This window comes from Neovison vison, chromosome 14, assembly GCF_020171115.1.
Source record: "Neovison vison isolate M4711 chromosome 14, ASM_NN_V1, whole genome shotgun sequence".
Taxonomy (NCBI): domain Eukaryota; kingdom Metazoa; phylum Chordata; class Mammalia; order Carnivora; family Mustelidae; genus Neogale; species Neogale vison.
Window position 1 is genome coordinate 40,376,637 of NC_058104.1, and position 27,434 is coordinate 40,404,070.

At 44.6% G+C, this 27,434-nt stretch overlaps 3 protein-coding genes across 3 annotated transcripts in view; 1 reads left to right on the forward strand and 2 right to left on the reverse strand.

Moving 5' to 3' along the window:
• The window catches only part of ITGAD (integrin subunit alpha D), a 31,872-nt gene extending 14,513 nt beyond the window's left edge, over positions 1-17,359 (forward strand). Inside the window, exons 10-30 of the mRNA XM_044233357.1 lie at positions 2-75; positions 1,352-1,481; positions 1,590-1,732; positions 1,922-2,062; positions 2,156-2,365; positions 2,855-2,985; positions 3,104-3,261; positions 4,178-4,332; positions 4,592-4,723; positions 5,525-5,598; positions 5,833-5,974; positions 10,946-11,059; positions 11,173-11,252; positions 11,351-11,434; positions 14,096-14,174; positions 14,331-14,438; positions 14,546-14,623; positions 14,813-14,926; positions 15,069-15,170; positions 15,440-15,550; positions 16,983-17,359. Of these exons, the coding sequence (XP_044089292.1) occupies positions 2-75; positions 1,352-1,481; positions 1,590-1,732; positions 1,922-2,062; positions 2,156-2,365; positions 2,855-2,985; positions 3,104-3,261; positions 4,178-4,332; positions 4,592-4,723; positions 5,525-5,598; positions 5,833-5,974; positions 10,946-11,059; positions 11,173-11,252; positions 11,351-11,434; positions 14,096-14,174; positions 14,331-14,438; positions 14,546-14,623; positions 14,813-14,926; positions 15,069-15,170; positions 15,440-15,550; positions 16,983-17,081 (2,459 nt within the window). The 3' untranslated portion in view covers positions 17,082-17,359. The remainder of the gene's footprint in view (position 1; positions 76-1,351; positions 1,482-1,589; positions 1,733-1,921; positions 2,063-2,155; positions 2,366-2,854; positions 2,986-3,103; positions 3,262-4,177; positions 4,333-4,591; positions 4,724-5,524; positions 5,599-5,832; positions 5,975-10,945; positions 11,060-11,172; positions 11,253-11,350; positions 11,435-14,095; positions 14,175-14,330; positions 14,439-14,545; positions 14,624-14,812; positions 14,927-15,068; positions 15,171-15,439; positions 15,551-16,982) is intronic.
• Positions 10,054-10,605, reverse strand: LOC122895723 (small integral membrane protein 29-like). Its single transcript, XM_044233358.1, has one exon. It carries the CDS (start codon positions 10,473-10,475, stop codon positions 10,227-10,229), a length of 249 nt encoding a protein of 82 aa, XP_044089293.1. The 5' UTR covers positions 10,476-10,605; the 3' UTR covers positions 10,054-10,226.
• A 5,170-nt stretch (positions 17,360-22,529) lies between the features above and the next one.
• LOC122895433 (cytochrome c oxidase subunit 6A2, mitochondrial) lies at positions 22,530-23,347 on the reverse strand. Its single transcript, XM_044232840.1, has 3 exons — positions 23,096-23,347; positions 22,788-22,924; positions 22,530-22,649 (listed from the first exon to the last, which is right to left on the reverse strand). Exons 1-3 carry the CDS (start codon positions 23,166-23,168, stop codon positions 22,566-22,568), a joined length of 294 nt encoding a protein of 97 aa, XP_044088775.1. The 5' UTR covers positions 23,169-23,347; the 3' UTR covers positions 22,530-22,565.
• Positions 23,348-27,434: the final 4,087 nt, after the last annotated feature.

Below are 27,434 nucleotides of genomic sequence, written 5' to 3' on the forward strand. Positions count from 1 at the left end.
GGAACCCAGTCGAAGACAAGTAGCTCTTTCCAACATGAGATGTCCCAAGAAGGCTTCAGTTCAGTGCTTGCAATGGTGAGTGGAACACATACTTGATACACAGGAGTCAGACACCAATCCTGGGCCAGCCCTGTGCTGGGAGTTGGGACCCAGCAGTAAATAAGAAAGCAGATTCTGTCTTCAAGTTCATTGTCTGTTCAGAGACAGACGTATGGGTAGTGTATGTCGGTGCCAGGAGCACAGCAGAGAAAAGGGTAGCCACAGTTCCTGCTCTCATAGGGCACATATCCAGTGGGGGGAGATAACAAACAACCAAAAATCACTTCAGATTGTGCTGGGCATTAGGATAGAGCAAGCGAGGTGATCAGAGGAGGCCCGAGGAGTGACAACCGAGGCCAATGATGAGAAAGGGCCAGCCCTGGAAAAATCTGGGAGAGATTGCTCCAGGAAGAGGAAAAAGCAAGTGCAAAAGTCTTGAGGCATGAACACGGTTACTGGACCAGAGAGATGGACGGGCCAGCGTCGCTGGAGCAGAGTGAGCGAGAGGGTGGAAAGATGGGGAAGGCCAGATCATGCAGATGAAAGAAACGACAATACAGCATGGCTTGTGTGCAAGTACATGTGTGTTCCCAACATCCAGAGGGGTTTGCTTCAAAGTAATTTTGGGGGTGAATTGGGGGGACATAGAAATGAAACAAGGTTGGTCATGAATTGGTCACTGAAGGTGGGTCATGGGTACTTAGGAGTTCATTAGGCATTTCTTTCTACTTTTGTACATGTTCTAAATTATCCATAGTCAAAAGTTTAAAAAGGCAAAAAACAAAGTATGCAGAGTAGGAAAGGCCTATCACTCCCTGAGGGAGCCGAAGAAGGCCTCACAGAGGAGGTGAGTCTGAGGCTGAGTGTTCCTGAGAAAGGAGTGGAGTTCTACAAAGACAGAAGAGAGAGGTGTCCAGCTCCAATGCTTCTTGTGCTTAAACATAAAGTATCTCCACAGATTTGACTGGGAGGACCCTAGATGCAGTCCTCAGGGGCTTGGTGACAGGGAGCCATCTTGGATTGCCAGCTGGGTGGTGGCTGTACGTTTCTTGGTCCCTGGGAAACTTAACTCTGGTGTGCTAGAGGATGGAGGAGAAAGGGTCATGGGTGAGAAGAGTTGGTACTTACTGGAACAGTGGCACTGGGCATGGCGGAGAGACGTTGGAGTCAGCGACACTGAAGTTGTTGAAGAAGACTGGGGAGGGGGAAGAGAGTTCCAAACAGTGAGCAGAATCAGTGGCAAGCCTTGCTTTGGAACAGGCCGTCTTCTTTAGGCTTGGTCTGGCTCAGCCCTGGAATCCTTTCCTCCCAGGATGGACCAGTTCTGGGGGCAGTGGGGAGCTTCAGCTGGTCTGGAGGTGCCTTCCTGTACCCCCAAAACAAAAGACCCACTTTCATCAACATGTCTCAAGAGAATGTGGACATGAGGGACTCTTACCTGGGTGAGAAAAGGCTGTGGTTGGGGCCACAGCTGGGACAGGAGCTGCCTGGGAAGGTCAGGAGCTCGGGGGTGGGGAGGAAGCCTTTGTGCTGAGCTGTGCCCTCCTCAGGTTACTCCACTGAGCTGGCTCTTTGGAAGGGGGTCCAGAGCCTGATCCTGGGGGCCCCCCGCCATCAGCATACTGGGAAGGCTGTCATCTTCACCAAGATGTCTGGGCAATGGAGGCCGAAGGCTGAAGTCACAGGGACACAGGTTGGATGTTGTGGAAGCCAGAGTGGAACGTGAGGGAGGCAGGGTCTGCAGGAGCAGAGAGGGAGGAGATGAAGGGGTTTGGGATCCTGTAGGGAGGAGGTCCCGGTGGCTGGGGAGAAGTGGGACCTGTCCCAGAAGGGACTGCCTCTGGCAGGGGCAGGCAGGATGACTTTTGGCTGTGCCCTGCAGATCGGCTCTTACTTTGGGGCCTCCCTCTGCACTGTGGATGTGGATAGAGATGGCAGCTCTGACCTTGTCCTCATCGGGGCTCCTCATTACTACAAGCCAACCTGGGGAGGGCAGGTGTCTGTGTGCCCCTTGCCCCAGGGGGTGAGTGTCTGATGAGCCCAGGGCTGGGTGGGGCCTGGGTGTGGGGTGGAGGGATTGCCTGTGTTGGGACCTGACACTGGTTTTGTTCTGCAGAGGGCTAAGTGGCAATGTGAGGCCATTCTCTTTGGGGAGCAAGGCCACCCCTGGGGCCGCTTTGGGGCAGCGCTGACAGTGCTGGGGGATGTGAATGGGGACAAGCTGACGGACGTGGCCATCGGGGCCCCAGGAGAGCAGGAGAGCCGCGGTGCTGTCTACCTATTTCATGGAATCTCAGGGCTGGGCATCAGCCCCTCCCACAGACAGGTGAGGTCCCCGTCTGAAGCCTCTCCCAGCTCCACGTGCTTTTCTAGGTCTCAGATTTGCCTGATGCCCTGTCATGTCACTGACCTGAACAGTAGCCATGCTCCTTTTAGGGGTCTAGTGCCCTGAATATCACCAGGCCAAGCTAAGCACAGAGTATCTCTCCTTTCTCCTGTGGGCAGCTTAGTGGTTAAGAGATTGCAGGGCCTGGGTCTAATGCCTGGCTGGCCATGTCAGCTGTGTGGCCTTAGGCAAGCGACTGATTTAGCCTCTAGGAGCCTTCGTTTCCTTCTGTGAGACATTAAACGAAGGAGCTGTATGTCTGGGGTCCCTGGGGTCTCACTACTCTTGCTCTCCATTCCTACCCTCTTATCTCTCTGAATCTTTCCATTCAGTTCTGCTTTCACTGCAGTTTTCTTTCCAAATCTTTCTTCTCAGATCTTTCAGATGCCCTCCCCTTGACTTCCACTTTTCCTTTTCCCCTCTGGCCAGCGGATCGCGGGCTCCCAGCTCTCTCCCTCACTCCAGTATTTTGGGCAGTCTCTGAGTGGGGGTCAGGACCTCACCCAGGATGGACTGGTGGACCTGGCTGTTGGGGCCTGGGGACAGGTGCTGCTGCTCAGGTGAGAACTCTCCACATCCCACCCTTGCCCACTGTGTGTCCATTCAACAAGCTGCCCCCTCCCTTGTCCTCCTGCCCGAGGCCAGATCCAGGTCCTCAGCCCCTGCATGCACCCTCAGGAGTCGGCCAGTGCTGAATGTGGGGGTGGCCATGAGATTCATGCCAGCGGAGGTGCCAAAGGTGATGTACCAGTGCTGGGGAGACATGCCGTCCACCCTGGAAGCTGGCAACGCCACCGTCTGTCTCACTATCCACAAAAGCTCACTGGACCAGCTAGGTGGGTTTCTTCCCAGTGGACGCAGTCCCTTATCCCCTCAAGATCCCAAGCCTACCTCAGGAGAAAATGGGCTAAGGAATCCAGGTACTACCTCCACAGCCAGCTGCCTGCCAGTGTAGGAAACCGTGGGTCCCTTCTCTCCGCCTCTCCCCACACCCAGGCCAGTGGGTTCTAAGTCCAGGATACGACCTGGAGTCTGCCCACTTCTCTCCCCCTGCTCCAGCCACTGCCCACCTTGAAGCCACCACTTCTCCTTCCTACCTATTCTTTGAGCTGTTTCCACGTCTGTTCTTGCAGCCTCCCCCCCTTTCTCCATCGAGAAACTAGAAGTATTGGTCCTAAAACACAAATCTGTTCTCCTCACTTGCCTACTTAACATTCTCCCACCTCTCCTTTCCTCCATTCATAAAGGCCCAAATCCTTCTCTACGATGTCCTTGTTGATTTCTCTCCTCCCTGCCCTTCCGACCTCACCTCACCCCACTCTCCCTTTCTGTAAATGTGCCATCCTCCCTCTCTCTTCTGGTCTTAGCCATTGTTCTCATGGTCTGGGACCACCTCCTCCCCATTCTTCACCAACCCGTGCTCATCTTCCAGGTTGGGGCTCAGACAAGGCCCACCCAGGAAGGCATTTCTGATCCCAGGCAAGCCCTCCTTGGTACTACTGAGGATCCCATCATTGGGTTTATCATGCTGGGAGATTATGTCCTGCTTACTTGTCTCCTTTCCTAGACTGAGAGCTTCATGAAGGCAGGGATGATATTTCTTTATCTTCTTCTCCACATGTATTCCAGCACCTGATACAGCTCATAGCCCATAGGAAGTTCTCAGCAATATTTTTTTGCATGAATAAACAAAATCTGAACATTCGAGGTTCTCTTGCACTTTCCATCTTCCATTCCTCCCTTCTGCTTCAGGTGATGTCCAAAGCTCTGTCAAGTATGATCTGGCATTAGACCCAGGCCGTCTGGTTTCTCGTGCCATTTTTGACGAAACCAAGAACTGGACTTTGACTCGAAGAAAAACCCTGGGAATGGGAGTTTACTGTGAAACCATTAAGCTGCTTTTACCAGTAAGGACTTTGGTTCTGGGAAGGGGATGGGGAGAAGGAGCCCAAGGAGAACCTCTGGTACCTCTGCTCCCTGTTGAGTGGCGTGTAAAGGGTGGGGATATTGGAGTCAGAGAGAGGAAATTGAAGCCGGAGAACCTGACTCCAGAGCTAGGACAGAATGCTGTCCTGACATTAGGAAATGGATGCACTCGAGGAGAAGGGTCAGTGGTGGAAAATAATGAAAAGGATAGTGGGTTCTTGAAAGCCCATTCTCCCTCAGGACTGTGTGGAGGACGTGGTCAATCCCATCATCCTACGCCTCAACTTCTCCTTGGTTGGGGAGCCCATCCCCTCATCTCAGAACCTTCGCCCTGTGCTGGCTATGGACTCACAGGACCTCTTCACTGCTTCTGTGAGTCTTCCAATGAAGTCCCAGGGACGTACTGACTTTCACTCTGTGGCTCTCAACTTTTCATCCACCACATCAAGTCCATAATGCCTCCACCCAGTTACCAAGGCCCTGCCTAGCTTGGACCCTTACACACATCCCAGCTAGTCACCACTTAACCTCAACATAAATTCTGATTCTTATTCTCCAAATCCTTCCCAATTTTTCTCATTCCTTCCTCTGTTTCTTTGTGCATGTCGTAGTTCCTACTTGGAAAACATTTCTTTCTCTCCACCTCAAAGATCCTTTCTAATTCTCTAAGCCCTAGTCTTATCTTCCCCCTTTCTGGAAATCACAGTCAGCATCTGTCACTCCTTCACTGGCTTCCTATTACATCATGGTGATACCAAATATTACATGACTGGAATCATGGCATTTGGCATCCACTTTGGTTGATCTCTGGAAATTGTGAGTTCTGTGAGTACAAGAGTCATGTCTAATTCACCTGTGCTTCCATGCTTCCTAATGCCTCACCCAACTCAGAACCTATCCCCTATTGACACTTAATTTTGTTTGTTGAATAATTGTTCCAATGTGAGATGGAATTAACTCCTCAGCTAAACTTCATGTTCCTTGAAACCAAGGATCTTATCATTCTGCCCCTTTCTTACTGCCCCACGTCTTGGCAGTGTCTAGCATAGTGCTAGGTGTGGGATGGGTGCTCAGTGACACTCAATAACAAACACTCAGGATGAGTGGTCCCCATGAGGGAAATGCAGAACGATTAAGACATGGAGAGAAAGAGAATCTCCTGTTTTTCTGCAGCTCCCCTTTGAGAAGAACTGTGGACAAGATCACCTCTGTGAAGGGGACCTGAGCATCAATCTCAGCTTCTCAGGGTGAGCTGAGAGATGTCTATCTCTTTTCATTTCTAGACACTTAGGCTTTGGGGTCTCCTATCCCCATGGGATGAGAAATGCTTGTTTCCATTTGGCTTCCTTCTAACAAAGAAATTAAATTTTTATTGGAATGTTATCAGTTCATGAGTTCCTGCAGTCCTGGCCTTACCCTTGATCCAATTCCAACGGATTTCCAGTGGAGTCTCTTTTTCACTTTTGTCCTTCCTCTTTCAGCCTGCAGACCCTTGTGGTAGGGAGCTCCCTGGAGCTTAATGTGACAGTGACTCTGTGGAATGAGGGTGAGGATTCCTATGGAACTGTGGTCCACTTCTACTACCCAGCAGGGCTGTCCTATCGACGAGTGTTAGAAACACAGGTAAATAGCTCCCTTGTTCTCTTATGTCTCTTCCCTGCCCTGGGTTACAGTAGGTTCTTTTTAATTCTGATGAAATCTAAACATAGATACAGACAATTCTAAAGAAGAGAGAGAGACAGAGAGAGAGTGGTGCATAAAGCAGATGTATATTTAAATAAATAATATTAAGCAAATAGCATCCAGCTCAAGAAATAATACACTGGTAGTACCTCCAGAAGTACTCTCTCTATGTTCTTTTCCTCATGAAAACCTTAGTCTCTCCCCAAAGTAACCTCTATTCTGACTTTGTAATAATCAATTCCTTGTGTATTTTATGGTTTTACCACCCATGAGTTCATCTATGAAAAAACTTGTTTTTGCCAATATTTGAAATTTATGGGAACATCTTATATGTTCTTTTGTGTGTTTTTTCATTTCTTCAATATGTTTGTGAAATTCATCCCATGTTGTTGCCTGTGGTTGTAGAACATTTTTTAAATTATGTTATGTTAGTTACATATTGTACTTCATTAGCTTTTGAAGTAGTGTTCCATGATTCATTGTTTTTGTATATCACCCAGTGCTCCATGCAATATGTGCCCTCCTTAATACCTATCACCACGTTACCCCATTTTCCTACCCCCTCTTCCCTCTAAAACCCTTAGTTTGTTTCCTAGAGTCCACAATCTCTCATGGCTCATCTCCCCCTCAGGTTTCTCCCCCTTCATTTTCCTTTCCTTCTCCTAATGTCCATCATGCTATTTCTTATGTTCCACATATAAGTGAAGCCATACGTTAATTGACTTTTTCTGCTTGACTTATTTCACTTAGCATGATCTCCTCCACTTCCATCCATGCTGATTCAAAAGTTGAGTATTCATCCTTTCTGATGGCTGAGTAATATTCCAATGTATATATGGACCACATCTTTTTTTTTATCATATCAGATTTTAATTCTTTGCTTAGTTTTTTCTCCCAATATACAATGACCACCCTTAGAACAAAAATGTGGGGTTTTTTTCTCTACTTAAAAACCAAAAGAATGAACAAAAGCATAACTTATAATAGGTCCTCAGCAGGTATTTGATGAGTAGATTTTAAAATATGTTTTTAAGTTGGTTTCGTTAGAAAAAAATATTTGATCTGATATCTCCACTGAAGACAGACACAGGATTATATTTAACATCCATATATTACCTGGAGGGTTTCTTCAGCCTTTGCTATTTAAATGAGATTAGAACTAAAGAACTAAAGCTTGTATGTTTAGGGGGTGCCTGGATAATGGAGTCAGTTAAGCATCTGACTCTTGATTTCAGCTCAGGTCATGATCTCAGGGTTGTGAGATGGAGCCCCACATCTGGCTTTGTGCTGGACATGGAGCCTGTTTAAGATTCTCCCTGTACCTCTCCCTCTCTGCCTCCCCATCCCATGTGTATGCAGACATACTCTCAAAAAATTTTTTTAAAAAATATACAATAAGTCTTTTAAAAACCAATTTCTAGCTATTATGGGTATTTTTAAATCAATTTATTTATTTTCAGAAAAAAACAGTATTCATTATTTTTTCACCACACCCAGTGCTCCATGCAAGCCGTGCCCTCTATAATACCCACCACCTGGTACCCCAACATCCCACCCCCTCGTCACTTCAGACCCCTCAGATTGTTTTTCAGAGTCCACAGTCTCTCATGATTCACCTCCCCTTCTAATTTCCCCCAACTCCCTTCTCCTCTCTATCTCCCCATGTTAGCCATTCTGATAGGTGTGAGGTGATATCTCAATGTAGTTTTTTTTAATTTTTTATGCCCATTTCTTAACAGGATTATTCATTTTTTTGGTTGTTGAGTTTGATAAATTCTTTACAGATTTTGATTACTAACCCTTTATCAGATATGTCATTTGCAAATATCCTCTCCCATTCCATTGGTTACCGTTTTATCTTGTTAATTGTTTCCTTCATTGTGCAGAAACTTTTCATTTTGATGAAGTCCCAAATGTTCACTTTGGTTTTGTTTCCCTTGCCCCCAGAGATGTCCCTGGTAAGAAGTTGCTTAGACTGAGGTCCTATAGGTTGCTGCCTCTGTTCTTCCCTAGGATGGTTTCCTGTCTCACATTTAGGTCTTTATTCCACTTTGAATTTATTGTTTTGTATGTTGTATGAAAGTGGTCCAGTTTCATTCCTCTACATGTGACTGTGCAATTTTCCCATCACCATTTGTTGAAGAGACTTTTTTCCATTGGATATTCTTTCTTGTTTTATCAAAGATTAGTTGACCATATAGTTGTAGGCCCAATTCTGGGCTAGGCCCATTTCTGGGCTTTCTTTTCTGTTTCATTTATCTGTGTGTCTATTTTTGTATCTGCATCATACTATCTCGATGACTACAGCTTTGTAACACAACTTGAAGTCTAGATTGTGATGCCCCCAGCTTTGCTCTTCTTTTTCGAGATTGCTTTGGCTATTTGTGGTCTTTTGGTCCTATAAAAATTTTAAGTTTGTTTTGTTCTAGCTCTGTGAAGAATGCTGTTAGGGATTGCTTTAAATGTGTATGTTGCCTTGGATAGTATGACATTTTAATAATGTTTTAATTCCAATCTATAAGTATGAAATATTTTTTTCATTTCTTTGTGTCCTCCTCAACTTTTTTCCTTAGTGTTCAATTTTTAAAGAGTATAGATCCCTTACCTCTGGTTAGATTTATTTGTAGGTATCTTTTGGTTTTTGGTGCAATTGTAAATGGGATCAATTTCTTGATTTCTCACTCTGCTGCTTCATTACTGGTGTATAGAAATGTAACACAGGTGGGTGGGGGCTGGGGTAAATGGGTGATGGGCATTAAAGAGGGCATGTGATATGATGAGCACTTGGTGATATTCTCAACTAATAAATCATTGATCATTATATCAAAAACTACCATGAGAGACTATGGACTCTGAAAAACAGTCTGAGGGGTTTGAAGTGGCGGGGGGGTGGAAGGTTGGGGTACCAGGTGGTGGGTATTATAGAGGGCACAGCTTGCATGGAGCACTGGGTGTGATGAAAAAATAATGAATACTGTTTTTCTGAAAATAAATAAATTGGGGAAAAAAAACTAATGATGTACTATACCTTGGCTAACTGAATTTTAATAAGTAAAAACAAAACAAAACAACAATAAAAAAGAAATGCAATAGATTTATGTACCTTGATTTTATATTGTTTGAGTTTGCTGAATTTGTGTATCAGTTCCAGGAACTTTTTTGTAGAGTCTTCCAGGTTTTTGAATAGCGAATTTTGTCCTCTGTGAATAGCGAATAGCTTGACTTCTTTCTTGCAATTTGGATGCCTTTTATTTCTTTTTATTATTGGATTATTGAGGCCAGGACTCCAGTAATACATTAAACAACAATGGTGTGAGTGGGCATCTGTACTCATATTACAATTTGTGGTCATTTGAGTTGTTCCCTGATTTTGGCCATGACTATTCTTGAACATGTATATTGGTGCACCTATGCATAATATTTGGAAGGTATTTGCCACATATGGACTTGCTGGATCTTGGATTCCTATATCTTCAATTATAATAAGTAGAGACCAACCATTTTCACCTATTTGCACTTCCATCGGCAGATTACTAGAGCTCCTGTGAGTTTCTATCCACTGTAACACTTGGCATTGTCAGAGTTTTAAATTTTTGTCCATCTGGTGATATTTCCTTACAGTTTTAATTTGCATTTCTTTAATAAAGTTGAGGAACCTTTCGTCTATTTCCTGGTGATTTTGATTTCTTCTTTTAGGAAGTGCCTGTGCAAATTTTTTTCTTATTTTTCTATTGAATTGTCCATACTTTCATTTTCATTTAATTTTTTATTTAAATTCAATTTAGTTAACATATATTGCATTATTAGTTTCAGGGGTAGAATTTAGAGATCCATCAGTTGCATATAATACCTATATTACATAAACTGCCTTCCTTAATGCCCATCACCCAATTAACCCATTACCCACCCACACACTTTTACATACTTTTCTTAATTGTAAGCATTCTTTAATATTCTGGTTACCAGTACTGTTCCATTTACATGTGTTTAGATATATTTTCCAGCCCTATTACTTGTCTTTTTCAGTTTCTTTTAGAGGGACTTTTAATAAATCAAATGTGTTAATTTGATTGTGGTTGATTTTTTTTTTTTTATTGTGGTTGATTTTTACCGAAACTTCCTTTAGGTTTAGTGTTTTTATGTGCTGATTTTGGTGATGTCATGGTTCTGGGGTGAGGGGGCGGGGGTGAGGTCAGGTCTTGACGTCCAGCAGGGGCATCAGCTTGTGCTGGTCGCCACTCTGCCAGCTGTGTACCACCTTGGGGTCCCCCACATCCAAGAGCAGCTTCTTCTCGGCCTCATGCAGTTCCTTCGCGGGGTTGTAGCTGTAAATGGGGAGCAGGTGATGGTGAAGCTGGTCCACTCGCTTTTTCTTCTGCACATACGTTACCATGGAGTCCCTGTTGGCCTGGGGGGCATTGGGCACTGTGGTGTTACTCATGACATCCGCGGCGGGAAGGCTGGGTGGTCAGCGTGGACAGTGGGGCCTCGGGAGGGCGCTTCCACCGGGCTCCCTCCTGCGGCTGCAGCCTGGACAGGAACGCCCTCCGTTGGCTCCCAGCTGATCTTGTTTAAGAAATAATTCCCTACTCCAATGTTACCAAGATATTCCCCTTTATTACATTTAGGAGCTTCATTTTTGCTCCTAATTTTGCTTTTTCATGTGAAATATTTAATCTAGTTGGAATTTATTGTAATGTATGGAGTGAGGTAGGAATTCATTGGGTTTTTTGTTTGTTTGTTTTTCACATTGCTTGATTTTTTTTTTTTTTGTATGGGCCATTTTCCTAGTATTTTTTGTTGAAAATTCTGTCCTTTCTCCTACTGCTCCCCAGTGCCACCACTGTTATACATCAAGCCCCCAAATGTACATGGGTAACATTTTTTGAATTTTATTTCCTTCCCTGGAAGCAACCCCATCAGCGCCCACTGCGCCTGGCGTGTGAGGGAGGGCCCGCTGGGAATGAGGGCCGGAAAAGCAGCCGCTGTAGCATCAACCACCCCATCTTCCAAGAGGGCAGCAAGGTGAGAGCCTCCCCACAGATCCTCATCACTTTCCTCCTTTGTCCTGACCTGTTCCTATCTCTTGTTCTTCCATGACCTTCCTTATCCTCATTCCTTCTATCTTCTTCTCCCAGGGCACCTTCATAGTCACATTTGATGTCTCATACAAGGCCACCCTGGGCAACAAGATGCTTCTGACAGCCAGTGCAAGCAGGTGAGGCCAGGTGTATCCCTCACTCTTTCATCTCGTGCCCCTGCCAGAGAGTTCTCCCCTGGATTTCTTTTCAATGAGGTTCCCCCCACTCTCTCCAGTGAGAATAATAAACCTATGACCAGCAAAACCGACGTTCATCTGGAGCTCCCAGTGAAATATGCTGTCTACATGGTGATCAGCAGGTGTGAAATTTTGACTCTCCTGTAAGCCTCAATCTCCCCTTGCAGCCCAGACTGATCTTGAAAGCACAGGTATCCAACTAGCCCTCTAATTCCTCACATGGGAAGACTTGTGACCAGCCCTCTATTTATGCTAGAATAACATATACTGTACACTTCGTGCTTCTTCTCTGATGGGCTGACCTGTCGGCGGGACACACACACGGTTTGCCGCTGCTCTTGCCCTCCTCCCTCCGTCTCCGAGGTGCAGGCTTCCGTCAACATGAAGCCAATTCTGTTCTTCATGCTGAATTTGCGTGTGCTGAAGTGAAAGTAACTGGATTAAGACTGAGGCTTCTACGAGCACTCTGAAGTGGGAGATACGGTTTGTCACCACACAGAGGAAAGAAAAGGTCAGGGTTTCACACAGCAAAGAGGAGGCCAGAGATGTGACGAACTGCTGGGAAAGTCAGCAGAGGCCAGGGCTGTGGCAGGCCACAGGAAACTCATGTGCAAGGCTGTTGCTGTCAGTTCTGAGGTGGGTGGTGGAGCAGGGCCAGGCCAGGCTGGACGAAGGGCAAGGAGACCCAGATAATCCGGCTAAACTCCAGAGGTTTGGAAGGCGGTCAGAGCTTATAATATTGCCATGGGACAGAGTTTGCCACTGTTGCTGCTGCTGCTGACACATGAATTTCTAGCGCAACTGGGGAGAGACAATCAAACAGTGTCATTGCCCTTCCAAAAACCATGTATGAATTTCCCCTACTGTCCACAGGAAAATAGTGGAACTTACATTAAGAACTTACAGTTATATATACATATGATATGCCAAGCATTTAAAAAGTACTTTATAAGTATTTACATTCATTTAATCCTTCTAATAACTATGTGATATGCTTATTGTTTTGTTTTTAAAGATTTTACTTATTTATTTGACAGAGAGAGATCACAAGTAGGCAGAAAGGCAGGCAGAGAGAAGGGGGTGGGAAGCAGGCTCTCTGCTAAGCAGAGAGCCCGATGCGGGACTTGATCCCAGGATCCTGGGATCATGACCTGAGCCGAAGGCAGCGGCTTAACCCACTGAGCCACCCAGGCACCCGATATGATTATTGTTAACCCCCCTTTATTACCAACAAAGAAATCAAGAGGTTGAGTAACTTACTCTTCTCAGTCAGTGGTAAGTGACAGAACCGGGAATCAGTCAAGTGGTCTGGCTCTGGAGCTTCTGCTCATGTCCACATGCTACTATGCCATTGCAAGGATTGGGGAAGGTGAGTGATTGACTCAAATTTGAAAAGAGTGTTAGAACTGGAAGATTTTAAAGTGAGGAAACTGAAGCAGAGAGGGGAAGGGTAGGAGTGAAAAACATAAAGGTTAGCACCGTAAGGGAAAATATGAATTCTAACATTTATATCCTTGCTGCAACAACTCTATCACAGGCACTATTATTAGCAACCTCAGGTTATACAGGAAGAAACCACAGAAGTTCATTAACTTACCTTAGGTTACTTGGGTAGGAAGTGGTAGACAGAAATGTCAGATGGTCTGGTTCCAAGCCTGTGTATTTAATCATCACACTGACAGTTACATTTGTGGGAAACTGTGGGGAGCCCATGGAACTTCTGTACGGCTGGCCAGGCTTCTGTACACTACATACGTGTAGTGAAATGTGCAGCACCCCTGCTTGTTTGCTTGATTCCACGGAGACCTTAGATGTTAACTCTGGGAAGGAAAGGATTATGGCTTGTTAACTGTTGACTCTCCAGAGCCAAGTACGCAGCCAGGTATAGGGTAAATGTTTACTGAAGGAGGTGACGGATGGACGGACGGACGGATGGATGGATGCACGGAAAGCCACCTGAGGCTGGAGCATTTGTGATCACTCCAGGGCTTGTGTTTGTGCACCATCCTTTCTCACACTTACTTGACTGCTCCAGGATGGCCACATCTTTTTTCTTCATTCCATTGTGGAGGGTCTTGCACTGCATTTTTTCCCCGAGGGATCCAACCATGATTCCCTTGAGTCCCCCTGGGCTTATTTGTTCTGGCATCGGCCTCTGCAAGCATTGCCAGATGCCAACCATATACCTAGTAGAGGAGAAAGTCGTGTGAACACCTTTTTTTTCCCATGGGAAAATGTTTAAATGTTATGAGAGGTCATGTTTTTTTTTTTAAGATTTTATTCATTTATTTGACAGAGAGAGATCACAAGTAGGCAGAGAGGCAGGCGGAGAAAGAGAGAGAGAGGAGGAAGCAGGCTCCCCGCCAAGCAGGGAGCCCGATGTGGGACTCGATCCCAGGACCCCAAGATCATGACCTGAGCTGAAGGCAGCGGCTTAACCCACTGAGCCACCCAGGTGCCCAGAGGTCATGTTTAAGTTGGGCCTTTAAGTGAACATTTCCAGAAGAGGAGGGGTAAGGGTGTTCTAAGCAAAAGAAAGAACTTGAACAAAGCTATGGGGATGTGAAAGAGCCAGGGTATCCAAGGACGAGCTAGGAGTTCTGGGTGACTGGGGCAAATGCCATAGGAGAAGAGTTGAAGCTGAGGCTGCAGAAGCATGTGGGGATCATAATTCTTTCATGGGATTGTCTTCTGGGGGCCCAGCAGAGCCCTTGGAATCAGACAGGGGCACAACTGAGGATGGCTCTGGGAGTGTTTCTGACCAACAAGCCCTTTCTCTCCAGGAAGGAAGAGTCTACAAAGTACTTCAACTTTTCAACTTCTGATGAGAAGAACAAGAAAGAAGCTGAGCATTGTTATCGTGTGAGAAGCAGGGAGTGTCCATATCTTCCCTCCACGGTGCTGCTAATGTTGGGAGCTGGTGGGAGAGAGAATGAGGAGCTGAGGGCTATATCCAGGAATGAAGTGGTATTTTGGATTCTTCTGGGAGCACAATAACGTTGTCTCAATTTTCTGCAGGTGAATAACCTGAGTCAGCGAGATGTGACCATCAGCATTAATTTCTGGGTTCCTGTCCTGCTGAATGGAATGGCTGTGTGGGATGCAGCTGTGGTGGCCCCTTCTCAGGTGCCTCCTTGCCTTTCCTAACTCTCCAGAGTCTGATCCTCTAGTGCCCCACATCCTCTTACCAGTGAAATGTTGATCATTCTGTGGCTATTTCTCTCTCACACCAGAATCTCTCCTGTGTGTCAGAGAGGGTACCTCCCCAGCATCCTGACTTTGTGACCCAGATTCCAGGGAGTCTTGTACTGGTGAGAAAGACCGTGGATTCCCATTGCAGGACCAGCTGCCCAATGGGGGATATAGGGAAATGTAATTGCTAGGTTGGAGATCTTTATATATGTCCTATATTTGTTCATCTATTCTCCACCCCAAACCTGACAGACTTCCTTTTTCTGGTGGTTCTTGCCTCCTCAGCTTCATTCTTCTCCTATCCCTAGAACTGCTCCATTGCTGACTGCCTGAAGTTCCACTGTGACCTCCCCACTTTTGGCATTCAGGAGGAACTCGACTTCATCCTGAAGGGCAAACTCCACTTTGGCTGGGTCAGCCAGGTGCGTGGGTCCAACAGCAGAGTCCCTCCCCTGGATTTGGGTGGTACCAGATATGTCTGTGTGATCTTCAAGTCAGGAGAGTTCTCGAACTCTGAGGCCTTTCCTCAGGCTATTTCCCCAGCTCCGTCCCTGTGTATTGCAGACATTGCAGAAGAAGGTATTGGTAATGACTGTGGCTGAAATCACGCTCAACAGATCCGTGTATTCCCAGCTTCCAGGACAGGAGGCATTCTTGAGAGCTCAGGTAGTGACTGTGTGGTAGGAGTGGCCAGGCTGTAAGTAGGAGGGCTACTAATGTTAAATCCATGGTGCTGTGTGGGAGGCTCAGAAGCCTGGAGGAAGGAAGGATGAAGGTCCATCAGCAGGAGAGTTGTCCCTAAGCCCACGAGTGTTTCTATATCCCACCTTCTGGAGAAAAGGAAGGAGCGGAGGGAGTTAAAGTTTGGTGAACCTAGAAAGAGTCTGGGAGAGGAAGAGTTCTGATACTTTCTGATAAGGTCATCTGCACTCCAGATGGAGACGGTGCTGGAGAAGTATGAGGTCTACGATCCTGTCCCCATCATTGTGGGCAGCTCTGTGGGAGGACTGCTGCTGTTGGCTCTCATCACAGCCGTCCTGTACAAGGTGAGTCTTTCCATCCTGCTCTTGACGCCACCAGCAATTTGATCCCATTATTTCCGTAATGTAAGAAAGAGCTCCGCTTGGGTATAGGCGCACAGTCTTGGCAAGTCATTGCATGTGAGACATCCCCGTTCATCTACGACATCACTGGCTCCCACCTCTCTTCCATATCTGTGCTTCTCTCTCTGATTTTCGGGTCTCCTTTAGTTGCTCTCTCTGTCTTTTCCACTCTTTTCTTCCTGTCTTTTCTACTCTCATCTTCCTCACTACATGTTTCCCTTCACAGCAAATTACAACATAAAAGCAGTGGCCTGAATTAGGTGTTGACACAACCACCGATTCGGTCTGACTATAGGCAGTGTCTTGTCCATGCTGGGCCTTGATTTCTTTTTTTTTTTTTTCAATTTATTTATTTTCAGAGAAACATTATTCATTATTTTTTCACCACACCCAGTGCTCCATGCAAGCCGTGCCCTCTATAATACCCACCACCTGGTACCCCAACCCTTGATTTCTCATTCTGAAGCTGATTCCACCCAGTATACAAATCTTGGTAAAATCTTAAAGCAGGGGCGCCTGGGTGCCTCGGTGAGTTAAGCCGCTGCCTTCGGCTTAGGTCATGATCTGAGATCGAGCCCCGCATCGGGCTCTCTGCTCAGCAGGGAGCCTGCTTCCTCCTCTCTCTCTGCCTGCCTCTCTGCCTGCTTGTGATCTCTGTCTGTCAAATAAATAAATAAAGTCTTTTTTAAAAATCTAAAAGCAATTTTAGTTTTGTATATTTATCCACAAAGCAGAAATATTAGAACACCTATAAAATGCAAGTATTTGGCTCCATTGAAAAGATCTATAAAATCATATGCATATATAAATGATATGGAGGTATGTTCAAGTTCTACTGAAGAGGATTAAAGTAGGGTACAAATGCTCGGTGTGATTCAGTTCTTCCTAATATTTTGTTTTAAAGCCCATCATACATCCAGAAAAGTCAACTAAGTTGTACATGGACAACCCATGTAACCTAGAAACTACAGTATAAATAGTTTCCAACCTTCCTTAAGTGCATATGTGTCTCTGTATCACCTGTTAACTAACTAGCAATTCTTGTTGTTCTTGTTATTTTTTTGGATGTTTATTAAAGTAAGCTGTAAGCAACGGTACCCTCCAACCCTAGATAATTCAGCAACCAAATGGTTAACTAGAGTTCAACATTTACTTATGGTTTCTTTTTTTTTCATGTTGAAATACTTTACATAAAGCAAAATGTACAAATCCTAAAAAAATAAATAAAATCTAAATGACACAGTATGTCTAAATATTCTCGTGCAGTGCTTGAACAATAGTAGGGGTTGTAGAAATAGTGATCGCTCTCCCCAAGCCATCTCTTTTCCTCTCTTCCACTGAGTTTCCTAATTTTCTTTTCCTTCCTCCCCAACAGGTTGGCTTCTTCAAGCGTCAGTATAAGGAAATGATGGTGGAAGCAAATGGACAGACTGTTCCAGAAAATGGGACTTCAGACCCTCAAGCTGCCCAATAAGAAACTACCTATCAGGTCCTTCTGAGAGGTTTCCTGGCTCTCTTATTCCCACCTAAGTTAGGCCTACAGGGGAGAACTGTTCAACATGAGTGAGGCTAGGGTCAGGCTGCTTTCTCTCCTTGGGAGGATGCAATGTGTCCGCACAAAGTGCCTTGTCTGGGACGGGTCATTTGTCTTGTCAAAGCTGTAACTGGAAACCTCAGAACAGGATCTTAAACATGCCCCTGGGTGGAGTGGGTTTGGATTTCTACTTAGAAATACATGAACAATAGATTCAAGCTCTAGTCTCTCTTGCTTCACTTGCTACCAATGGTCTTTCCAAAATGCAGTACTGCACAAGCCACAATCCTCTTCTATCTTTAGTGACTCCCTATAATTTTCAGGTTGACATCTGAGCTATCCAAGTTGATGTTAGGATTGCATTCCATTTCTAGAGGGTGGGCTTTGATGCAGAAACCATGATTTGCTCTGTGCTTCCCTTTCATCCTTCTTCCTAGTAAAATAATGTCAGTATCAGCTTTGTCTCAGGCATCTCAGTCCAGATTTCTCAAACTGAACTGGGAATAAAATGTCTACACACTGGAATTTGTAAACGTGGTTTTCAGGCTTTGTCAGCATTGCTAAATGGGAGGGAGGACTAGAAAGCTGGCAGGAGTGTTGCCCCAAAACCTCTTTGGCTCACCTGGGTCTAGCATCTCTCAGAGATCAAGAAACCCAGGACACTTCAATTTTTTGAGATTTCAGATATAGTGAATGAAAAAATTCGGAGACATAATTATAAAAAGTGTGTATTTAAATGTTGGCCTTAACAAATTAACACATCACACAAAACCAATGTATGTACGATTTTTGGGAAAAAAAGTCAAAGATTTTATTTTTTAATTAAATTTAAATTAAGTTAATTTAATTAATTAATTTAAGTTTCATTAATAATTAAATTAAAATTAAAATTAAGGCCTTTTAGGCATATGGGTCCTGTACAGGGATGCCCGTGGTGTCCCTTAACCAATATTGGATGGTGGCCAGCCCTGAATCCTGGGGCCTGGACAAGAAAGTTAAATAGAAGGGAGGTTATTATGTTCCTATATTGGCATAATCTGGCTTCTTACTCTACTCACTCAGTTCTCAGAGCTGTCACTGATGAGGAGCTAGTGGAGCTGTGGCAGGTTGGAGTGGGGCAAGCAAAGAGCCGCTGGTGGAAAGGTCACACTGGTGCTTGTACAGATCCCAGGAGATCGGGAAGGGGACATTGTTTGCGTATGGTTAGCGATTGGCAGGCACTTTGAACTCCTAGATCAGAGACCGGCTGCCCCCAGCATGGTCATTGTTACTACTACGGCCCCCCATCTTAGCATAAAGTTCAAAGTGGTGTCTGTTAGTGAGCTAGGTGTCAACACATCTCAGGTCATTCCCTGCCCTGGAGGGATCCATTGTTGCTGCCACTTCCCAGGTGTTGGGTCCATGTGGATGTTCTAATTATAAACACAGAAAGGGGAGGCAGTTGATCATGAGATTATGGGGGAAGCTAGAAAACGACTCTTTACTGCCACAGAAAAATGTTTCCTTCTTTCATCATCGTAGGGTCCCCAAATCCCTTTGGAGTGTCCAGAAGGATGAAATATTAGGCAATAGGTTTAAGTAGGGTTCCAGGTGAGACTTCAAGAGAATCCAGTTTTGGATTGTTGTTCTACAAAATGTGTTCCATGTCGTCTCCTAAGTCCCGAGTTTTAGAGGAAAAAAAATACAGCAAGAAAGAATTTTTAACCCATACAACTCACATATCTGAAATGGTGACTTTCATAGAAATCTTGGACTCCAAGGGCTGCCGTGGGCTCTTGTGTAAAAGGAAAGTAACAGGTGTTCTTTTTTTTTGTTTTTTTTTTTTCTTTTTGTTTTCTTTTCTTTTTTTCCCCCAATTTATTTATTTTCAGAAAAACAGTATTCATTATTTTTGCACCACACCCAGTGCTCCATGCAAGCCGTGCCCCCTATAATACCCCCACCTGGTACCCCAACCTCCCACCCCCCCGCCACTTCCAACCCTTCAGATTGTTTTTCAGAGTTCATAGTCTCTCATGGTTCACCTCCCCTTCCAATTTACCCAAATTCCCTACTCCTCTCTAACGCCCCTTGTCCTCTATGCTATTTGTTATGCTCCACAAATAAGTGAAACCGTATGATAATTGACTCTCTCTGCTTGACTTATTTCACTCAGCATCATCTCTTCCAGTCCCGTCCATGTTGCTACAAAAGTTGGGTATTCATCCTTTCTGATGGAGGCATAATACTCCATAGTGTATATGGACCACATCTTCCTTATCCATTCATCCGTTGAAGGGCATCTTGGTTCTTTCCATAGTTTGGCGACCGTGGCCATTGCTGCAATAAACATTGGGGTACAGATGGCCTTTCTTTTCATGACTTCTCTATCTTTGGGGTAAATACCCAGGAGTGCAATTGCAGGGTCATAGGGAAGTTCTAGTTTTAATTTATTAAGGAATCTCCACACTGTTCTCCAAAGAGGCTGCACCAACTTGCATTCCCACCAACAGTGGAAGAGGGTTCCCCTTTCTCCACATCCCCTCCAACACATATTGTTTCCTGTCTTGTTAATTTTGGCCATTCTAACTGGTGTAAGGTGATATCTCAATGTGGTTTTAATTTGAATCTCCCTGAGGGCTAATGATGATGAGCATTTTTTCATGTGTCTGATAGTCATTTGTATATCTTCTTTGGAGAAGTGTCTGTTCATATCTTCTGCCCATTTTTTGATGTGTTTGTCTGTTTCGTGTGGGTTGAGTTTGAGGAGTTCATTATAGATCCTGGATATCAACCTTTTGTCTGTACTGTCATTTGCAAATATCTTCTCCCATTCCGTGAGTTGCCTCTTTGTTTTTTTGACTGTTTCCTTTGCTGTGCAGAAGCTTTTGATTTTGATGAAGTCCCAAAAATTTTGCACCAGACCCAGTGCTCCATGCAATCCGTGCCCTACTCACTTTTTAATGTGAGGCAAGTTGCCCAATTTCTCTGAGCTTGTTTCCTCATTTTTGAAATGATAGTCATGCCTGTATTACAGTGTAATTTAAGTGAGACAGAAGTGAAGCCAGAGTATGTGTAGGCCTGCCTATGAATTTATGCTTTTCTACTGTAACTTTTATGCATAACTGCTGTGCTTGCACATAGTAGATAATACACGATAGCTGTTACTCACATGAGTGTTTTGGCACCCAAATACGAGTCATCTTATGTCCCTTCTTGTCTTCTCTCTCAGCGTCTTCCTACCCCAGCTTTCTTCCCTGCCCTCTTACCCAGCTCTTCGGATTACTTCCTTTCACAGCTTGGCTTCTTCAAACGTCAGTACAAAGAAATGACGGATAACAAACCTGAAGACACTGCCACATTCAGTGGGGAGGATGTCAGCTGTGAGGCTGAAAATTTGCCTTTGTCCTAATAATTCACTTTTCTGTTTGTCTCTACCCCCAAGGACTGGTTTTGCCTTTGCCTACAAATCTGCTTCCATGGGAGAAATTTCTGTATAGTTCTGGGCTGGTCTGAGCAACTTATTGGGTGCTAAGCAAACTTTTCAAGGCATTGAAAGGTTTTTATATATATATTTTTTATTATATATATATTTTTCCAATTTATTTATTTTCAGAAAAACAGTATTCATTATTTTTGCACCACACCCAGTGCTCCATGCAAGCCGTGCCCTCTATAATACCCACCACCTGGTACCCCAACCTCCCACCCCCCACCACTTCAAACCCCTCAGACTGTTTTTCAGAGTCCATAGTCTCTCATGGTTCACCTCCCCTTTGAAAGGTTTTTATATTTTAACATATTTGTCAGTTCTTCAGTAATAACCCACTTTTTCCAGAACCAAACATGAAGACAACATGAATTTTCATATTTATAAAGAATTTTCCCTGTTGCATGGAGCACTGGGTGTTATATGCAAACAGTGAATCATGGAATACTACATCGAAAATTAATGATGTACAAATGGTGACTAACATAATAAAAAAAAGGAATTGTCTCATTAAATAAGGATGTTTATAACACATTCTTCTTGTATGAAAGAGCTCTAATTCAGGGACCTGAGTCCTGTTCTAGGAAGAATTGGGGTAACCTCTTTGTGGGCCTAGAAAACATTCTCTCACTTTTTTAGGTGACAGAGGCCCGAGATAATCTTTTTTAAGTGGTGCTATGAGTAGTATCAGGGGAGAAACCAAAGGAAGAACTCTATGTGTGTTTTACTCATGGGGTTCAACACAGGCTTCAGGATCCTTGGTAATGGCAAATGAGCAGACTGTCCTAGGAGTGGGGTGAAATGTCCTGAACTTGTTTGAACCATTACCCCCCTTGAAGGAGGTCCCCAAAGACTTCCAAAAAGGAACGTCAGATGTCCCAGACCAATCAGAAGACACATTATGAGTGGTCATAGAGAATGGCTGAAATATTCCAAATCCAAAATTAGGTCATGATGCCTCATGCCTAGGGCTGTAGATCCTCTGTTTGGAATCAAGGTTGTCTCCAGAAAGCCATAATTCACAGATACTGTCAGTGTGTGTCAGGCAGAAAGTGATCTGCAGCCTGGAGTTCCCAGAGGGCCTCTGAGCAGGGGCCTCATTTAAGTAATTTATTATTATTTTTTTTAATGGATAGATTTTTCTTTATTCTCTTTCTTTTTAAAAATTTTTTCCAATTTATTTATTTTCAGAAAAACAGTATTCATTATTTTTTCACCACACCCAGTGCTCCATGCAAGCCGTGCCCTCTATAATACCCACCACCTGGTACCCCAACCTCCCACCCCCCGCCACTTCAAACCCCTCAGATTGTTTTTCAGAGTCCATAGTCTCTCATGGTTCACCTCCCCTTCCAATTTACCCAAAAGCACATACCCTCCCCAATGTCCATAACCCTACCCTCCTTCTCCCAACCCCCCTCCCCCCAGCAACCCACAGTTTGTTTTGTGAGATTAAGAGTCACTTATGGTTTGTCTCCCTCCCTATCCCATCTTGTTTCATGGATTCTTCTCCTACCCACTTAAGCCCCCATGTTGCATCACCACTTCCCCATATCAGGGAGATCATATGATAGTTGTCTTTCTCGCTTCATTTAAGTAATTTAATCTCTAAGAATCTCAGTTCCTCCTCTGGAGAAGGGGAATCAAAATTATATCTTGCTCCCAGAGATACTGTGAGGATTCAGTGTTATGTGAAGACCTTCACAGCCCAGAACCCTAGTTATTAATAGGTGAGCGAAAAGGAGTGGAGGGGGGTCTCCCACCTAGTCATCGAGGACATCCCTCCAGCACCTCCCAAATCATGGCCTTGGGAAGAACAAGTAGAGCACAGACCGCACTGTACATCTGCACCCAGGGGAGCGATTCTGACGCACCCCCGCCCCCCCCCCGGCCCCAAGGAGGCTGCGGACACATAGCTTCCAACTTTATTGCACCTGGTGGCATCTCCCAGGGTCTCAGGGCTGTTCATAGCCAGTGGGCAGAGGGTTGACGTGGGGATTGTGGAAAAGAGTGTGGTTGCCGTCTCCCCAGGAGTAGGGCTGTGAAGAGAGGGAGAGCTGATTGTCAGCGCGGTCCAGGCCGAGGGGTTCTGCGTCTGTCCCTCACTCCCACCCCAGCACCCTTTGCCCACCTGACCCTCGCTCCCACCCTGGGGCAGAGGCCTCAGACCAGCGTACCTTGGTGCGGATACGGAGGTGGCGATAGGGGATGAACTCAGGGCGTTCATGGTGGCCTGCGTGGAGCCAGGAGTTGAGGGTGCAGAGGGCCACGCTCGGCAGTGCCAGGACGAAGGTCAGGAAACGCCAGGTGTTGGCTACAGAAGGAGAGGGAAGCAGAGATGAGAGAGAAGTGCGGAGGCCAGGGCCTCGGAAGGTCAGAGCAGGAGTGTTCGTCTGTGGAGGTGTCACTGGACCCTGGAAGGCCAAAGAGGTGGGACAGGGGTACAGGTAGGCAAGCCACAGGATCAGGTCTCAGGCAAACTCACCTCCTGCCCCTCCGTGGTCCCCCTTTGCTGCACTTGCCAAGCCCCGACTCAAGGACCTCAGAGGCAGAGCCATTGTGGCCGTGAGAGAGGCCAGAAACTGCCCTGTCCTTTTGCTCTCCTTCTGGGAGGCCTAGATTCTCCTCCCCTCTCTTTGGGCCAATCACCTGTTCAGTCTCTAGCATGGGTGGCTATTTTTAGGGGTTTTCTATATTTAAAGTGAGGCCTTACTAGGCATGAGTCCTTCTCTCTAGACAGCTGATATTTGGTCCCTCTTATTTGGTAAGAGATGCTTAAAAAAACCAATATGCCATTCTTTTTATAGTTGCAGGGAGCTACTTCCTCTAATACTCTATTCCCGGTGGCTGACACACAGTTGGTCTTTAGGGACTATGCGTAAAATGAATTAAGTGGCTTTTGAATCTCAGTTTTTTCATCTGTACAATGTATAATAATAATTTATACCTTAAATGAAGCTTATGAAATTTAAGTAAAGTAACATGAATATGCACCTTAGGGTCTGGCATAAAACAGTAGTTCAGTATATATATTAGTCACAGTTCTTTGCAAAGAACAGAACTTACTCTAATTGGTTTTAAAAAGATAAGCGATTGAAAATCTTAGGTAGCTCACAGTGTCTCTGGTATGGCCAGGGAGGCCAGTAATCTGTGCAGTCAGAAACAAACTATTCTGTGGGCCAGCTGCTATGAGACACCACCACAATTTGTACTGTTGGACTCCGGATGCCAAAAACTTCACCATGGTGCTCTGGAAAGCCGGATCCTTCTACCCTAACATCTTCTGGAAAGTGGATTCTTCATGAAGCTTGCATCTTTGAATTGATGTCTTCTGAATCAGAGAATCATGTGCTTCCCAGTTTACAATAGCTAGGTCTTTACCTACTCTTTAGATTCAAGAAAGCCTGGGAAATTGAGTTCTGCCTTAAGGAGGCAGGAATTCTATCTTGGAGAAAATCTCCAAATATAAAAAGAATATGCCGAAGATACTGGGAGTCTCAGGCTTGACATGTGTCTACTGTTAAGTATATTATTTCAATCTGAAAAATCTGATTACTTGGAGGAAAAAGAAGAAAGCTTAGTGAGACCTGTATAAGCTCTGTATCAAAGTAGGTCACTAGAAAATTACATGATAGTGCAGGGCTAATTTCTGCCTGGTTCACTGTTCTGTCCTCTGTACTAGCACAGAAACTGGCATGAAGTTGCTGTTCTAAAAATATGTTTTTATTGAATGCTTCAAATATGTTACATTATTTAACCCTATATAAATGCTTTTGCAGGACTATAATCCAACAGGATGCCTCTAGCTTTGATCAGGACTGATGTACATAATATTAATTTAATATATAAAAGAAAAATAAATTTTTATATTTAATCTGAATATATAAAAGAAAAATGAGAAACATACATTTTTAGAAAGGGGGTCTGTAGCTATTCATTCTGTTGGTTTGAAACCGAACACTAACTTCTACTTAACTTTCTGAGGCTTTTTTTTCCCGAGTCTTTTTTTTTTTCAAAGATTTTATTTATTTATTTGACAGACAGAGATCACAAGTAGGCAGACGAACAGACAGAGAGGGAGGAGGAAGCAGGCTCCCTGCTGAGCAGAGAGCCCCATGCCCCATGCGGGGCTCAATCCCAGAACCCTGGGATCATGACCTGAACAGAAGGCAGAGGCTTTAACCCACTGAGCCAGCCAGGCGCCCCATCTGAGGCTTTTTTTTAAAGTAACCTTGTTGAACGGTCAAGTGTTCATAGTGCTTCTAACTTCTTCCGGAGCCTTACTGAGCTATAATGGAATTCTGCCCACGATAGCTATTTCCCAGTTGGGATTCCGACTTGCTGCTGACAAGATGGGCCTATTCCAGAACAAGTTACTTGGCATCTCCCTTAACATACAGTCCCCTCAGCTTATGATAATGGCTCTTGGAGAAAGCAAATGACCCAAAGTGTTTTTACCTGAAAACATTCTAGGCTCTCCTCTCTCCGCTGAGTCTTGCTGGTCATAGCCAAACGATTGCCTGGGCACTCCCATCCCTTTGTCTTAACTTGGAAGTTTCCGTGAAGAATTTTTCTTGCTGGTACTTGGTGAAGGCCCAGAGATGGTGCCATCCTCTGCTACTGTTGCCTCCATGTGGACCCCTGCCCAGTACTCAGCCTTAACATTTACGTAGAACGCACTTTCCTAGCTCATCTGTGTAGAGCAGCTCCTTGGGTCTTCGCAGCCACCATTAGTTCTTAAGGTGTCTCGCATACTATCAAGTAACTGGGCTGCTTCCAAAGCCTCTAGTTTCTAGAGGTTTAGGTTTTCCTTTGTTTTAGGCAGAGGGGAGAACAAACTTACCGGTTGTTAAGTAAACCCCAGTGGGCAGCATCCCAGCCCCCTTTCAGACATGTCTCAGCTGTCTGAGGGTGTGAAGCAACAATTCCAGGTCATTTTCTTTTGTATGTCTTTCCTGGGATTCTACATACCATGACCATATTTTCCAAAGCAAAGATCAGTCCAATGTCTAATCTACTAAATATAAATTTTGTTTATGGGGAGGCTTAAGACAGGATATCTGAAATTAGAATTGTCCCAGAAAGTGAGAATACAGGATATGAGTTAGTGAAGATGAACTGTGAAGGGATTTAGAGATAAGACAGAATCAGGGTGGAACTCACTAGTGGGCTAATGACAATAGGATGAAAGGGTCTAAAAACGGGTTATTGGCTCCCTTTGCCCTTGGAGCAGGTGAACCTTGTTATAATGGCCATCTACTGTTTTGTGTCTGCCCAACATATGCCTTCTTCTGGTAATAACAACCTGGGTTTTCTTCCTTTCTTTTTTTTTTTAAAGTTTTTATTTATTTATTTGACAGAGAGAGATCACAAGTAGGCAGAGAGGCAGGCAGAGAGAGAGAGGAGGAAGCAGGCTCCCTGCTGAGCAGAGAGCCTGATGCGGGACTTGATCCCAGGATGAGATCATGACCTGAGCCGAAGGCAGTGGCTTAACCCACTGAGCCACCCAGGTGCCCTCTTTCTTTTTTTAAAAGATTTTATTTATTTATTTACAGACAGAGATCACAAGTAGGCAGAGAGGCAGGCAGAGAGAGAGGAGGAAGCAGGCTCCCCGCTGAGCAGAGAGCCCTCAGATCATGACCTGAGCCGAAGGTAGATGCTTTAACCCACTGAGCCACCAGGTGCCCCCAACCTGGGTTTTCTTTGCAAAATCACTACCGACTTCTCATTTTCAGTTCTGAGTTCTGGTGGTGTTGACTCCATCCTCCAGCTTCAGGAGGGGCAACATGACCCAGGCTTCGACATACCAGAACATTCTGTCCTCCTAACCACAGTACTGGGTTTGGTAGGGCTACATGTCCATGAGTCCCAATTTTGGGACTTGTTTCTTGGATACTGAGATGTAGTAGTACTTCAACTGGACCTGGAGTTGCTCTAGCAACTGGAACCTTATATTGAACCTTATATTGAAGCCAATACTGAAGCCATATTTCAGAGCAGACCTGAAAGACAGGGATAGATCAAGCCTTCTTGATAATATCTCAACCCCTGGATCATGATGTACCAGAACTGAGAAATGTCTGTACCCTTAGACATTTCAGTTACATAAAATGACCAAAAAATGGGGTTTTAAGTCTTCATTAATTGCTAAACATTTCTGTGAAACCACATCCTATTGCTAAATGTTTACCAGTGAATTCATAATTTCTGTACTATGGTCTGTTTTATTGAAACTTTTTGCCTTATTTTGTAGATGAAACTTAATGGGCACTTGAAGAGAGTCCAGAGTTACTTAAGATGAAATTAATTGAACAAAGTATGCTTTAAGATGTAGTCCAACTTGCTAAAAGTTTAATGGTTGAATCTATGCTTTTATTTTCTTCTTGCATTTCATAATAATGTAACATCATACATAAAAGTAAATCTATAACTGTGACCTGATTTTTCTGAAATATGTATCTAATCCTGGGAACACTGAGGTTTTTAGCTGAGGCAGGCATTCTTGTGCTAAGTTGGTCTCATTAATTGTATAACTTGAGCCCAGGCTGAAGTTATGCCACAGGCCAAGTGTATGGCGTTGTTCCCATGAGATCTTCATCTCATATCCTATGTTCTGTATTCACTAGGCCAGCTGCTAAAGAGATCCTATAATAGTGACTTATTAATCTCAAGTATTTTGCCATCAAAAATGCTGATTATTGAAGATAACTTGAAGGCCTTTTGGCACTATCACTGATGCTGCTAAAAATTTGATGAGATCATCCTGTAAAATTTTAGTAATCTCATTATTACAAATGTGTGGATGAAATGCACTGGACCCAAGT

What these genes read in the sequence shown, in the direction of transcription:
- LOC122895723 (XM_044233358.1), bottom strand. Translation starts at nt 10,475, where the DNA reads ATGAGTAACACCACAGTGCCCAATGCCCCCCAGGCCAACAGGGACTCC.
- LOC122895433 (XM_044232840.1), bottom strand. Translation starts at nt 23,168, where the DNA reads ATGGCTCTGCCTCTGAGGTCCTTGAGTCGGGGCTTGGCAAGTGCAGCA. An exon ending in GGACCACGGAGGGGCAGGAG is followed by an intron (nt 22,925 to 23,095) that starts GTGAGTTTGCCT and finishes CTCCTTCTGTAG; the next exon opens with CCAACACCTGGCGTTTCCTG. An exon ending in ACCTCCGTATCCGCACCAAG is followed by an intron (nt 22,650 to 22,787) that starts GTACGCTGGTCT and finishes CTCTCTTCACAG; the next exon opens with CCCTACTCCTGGGGAGACGG.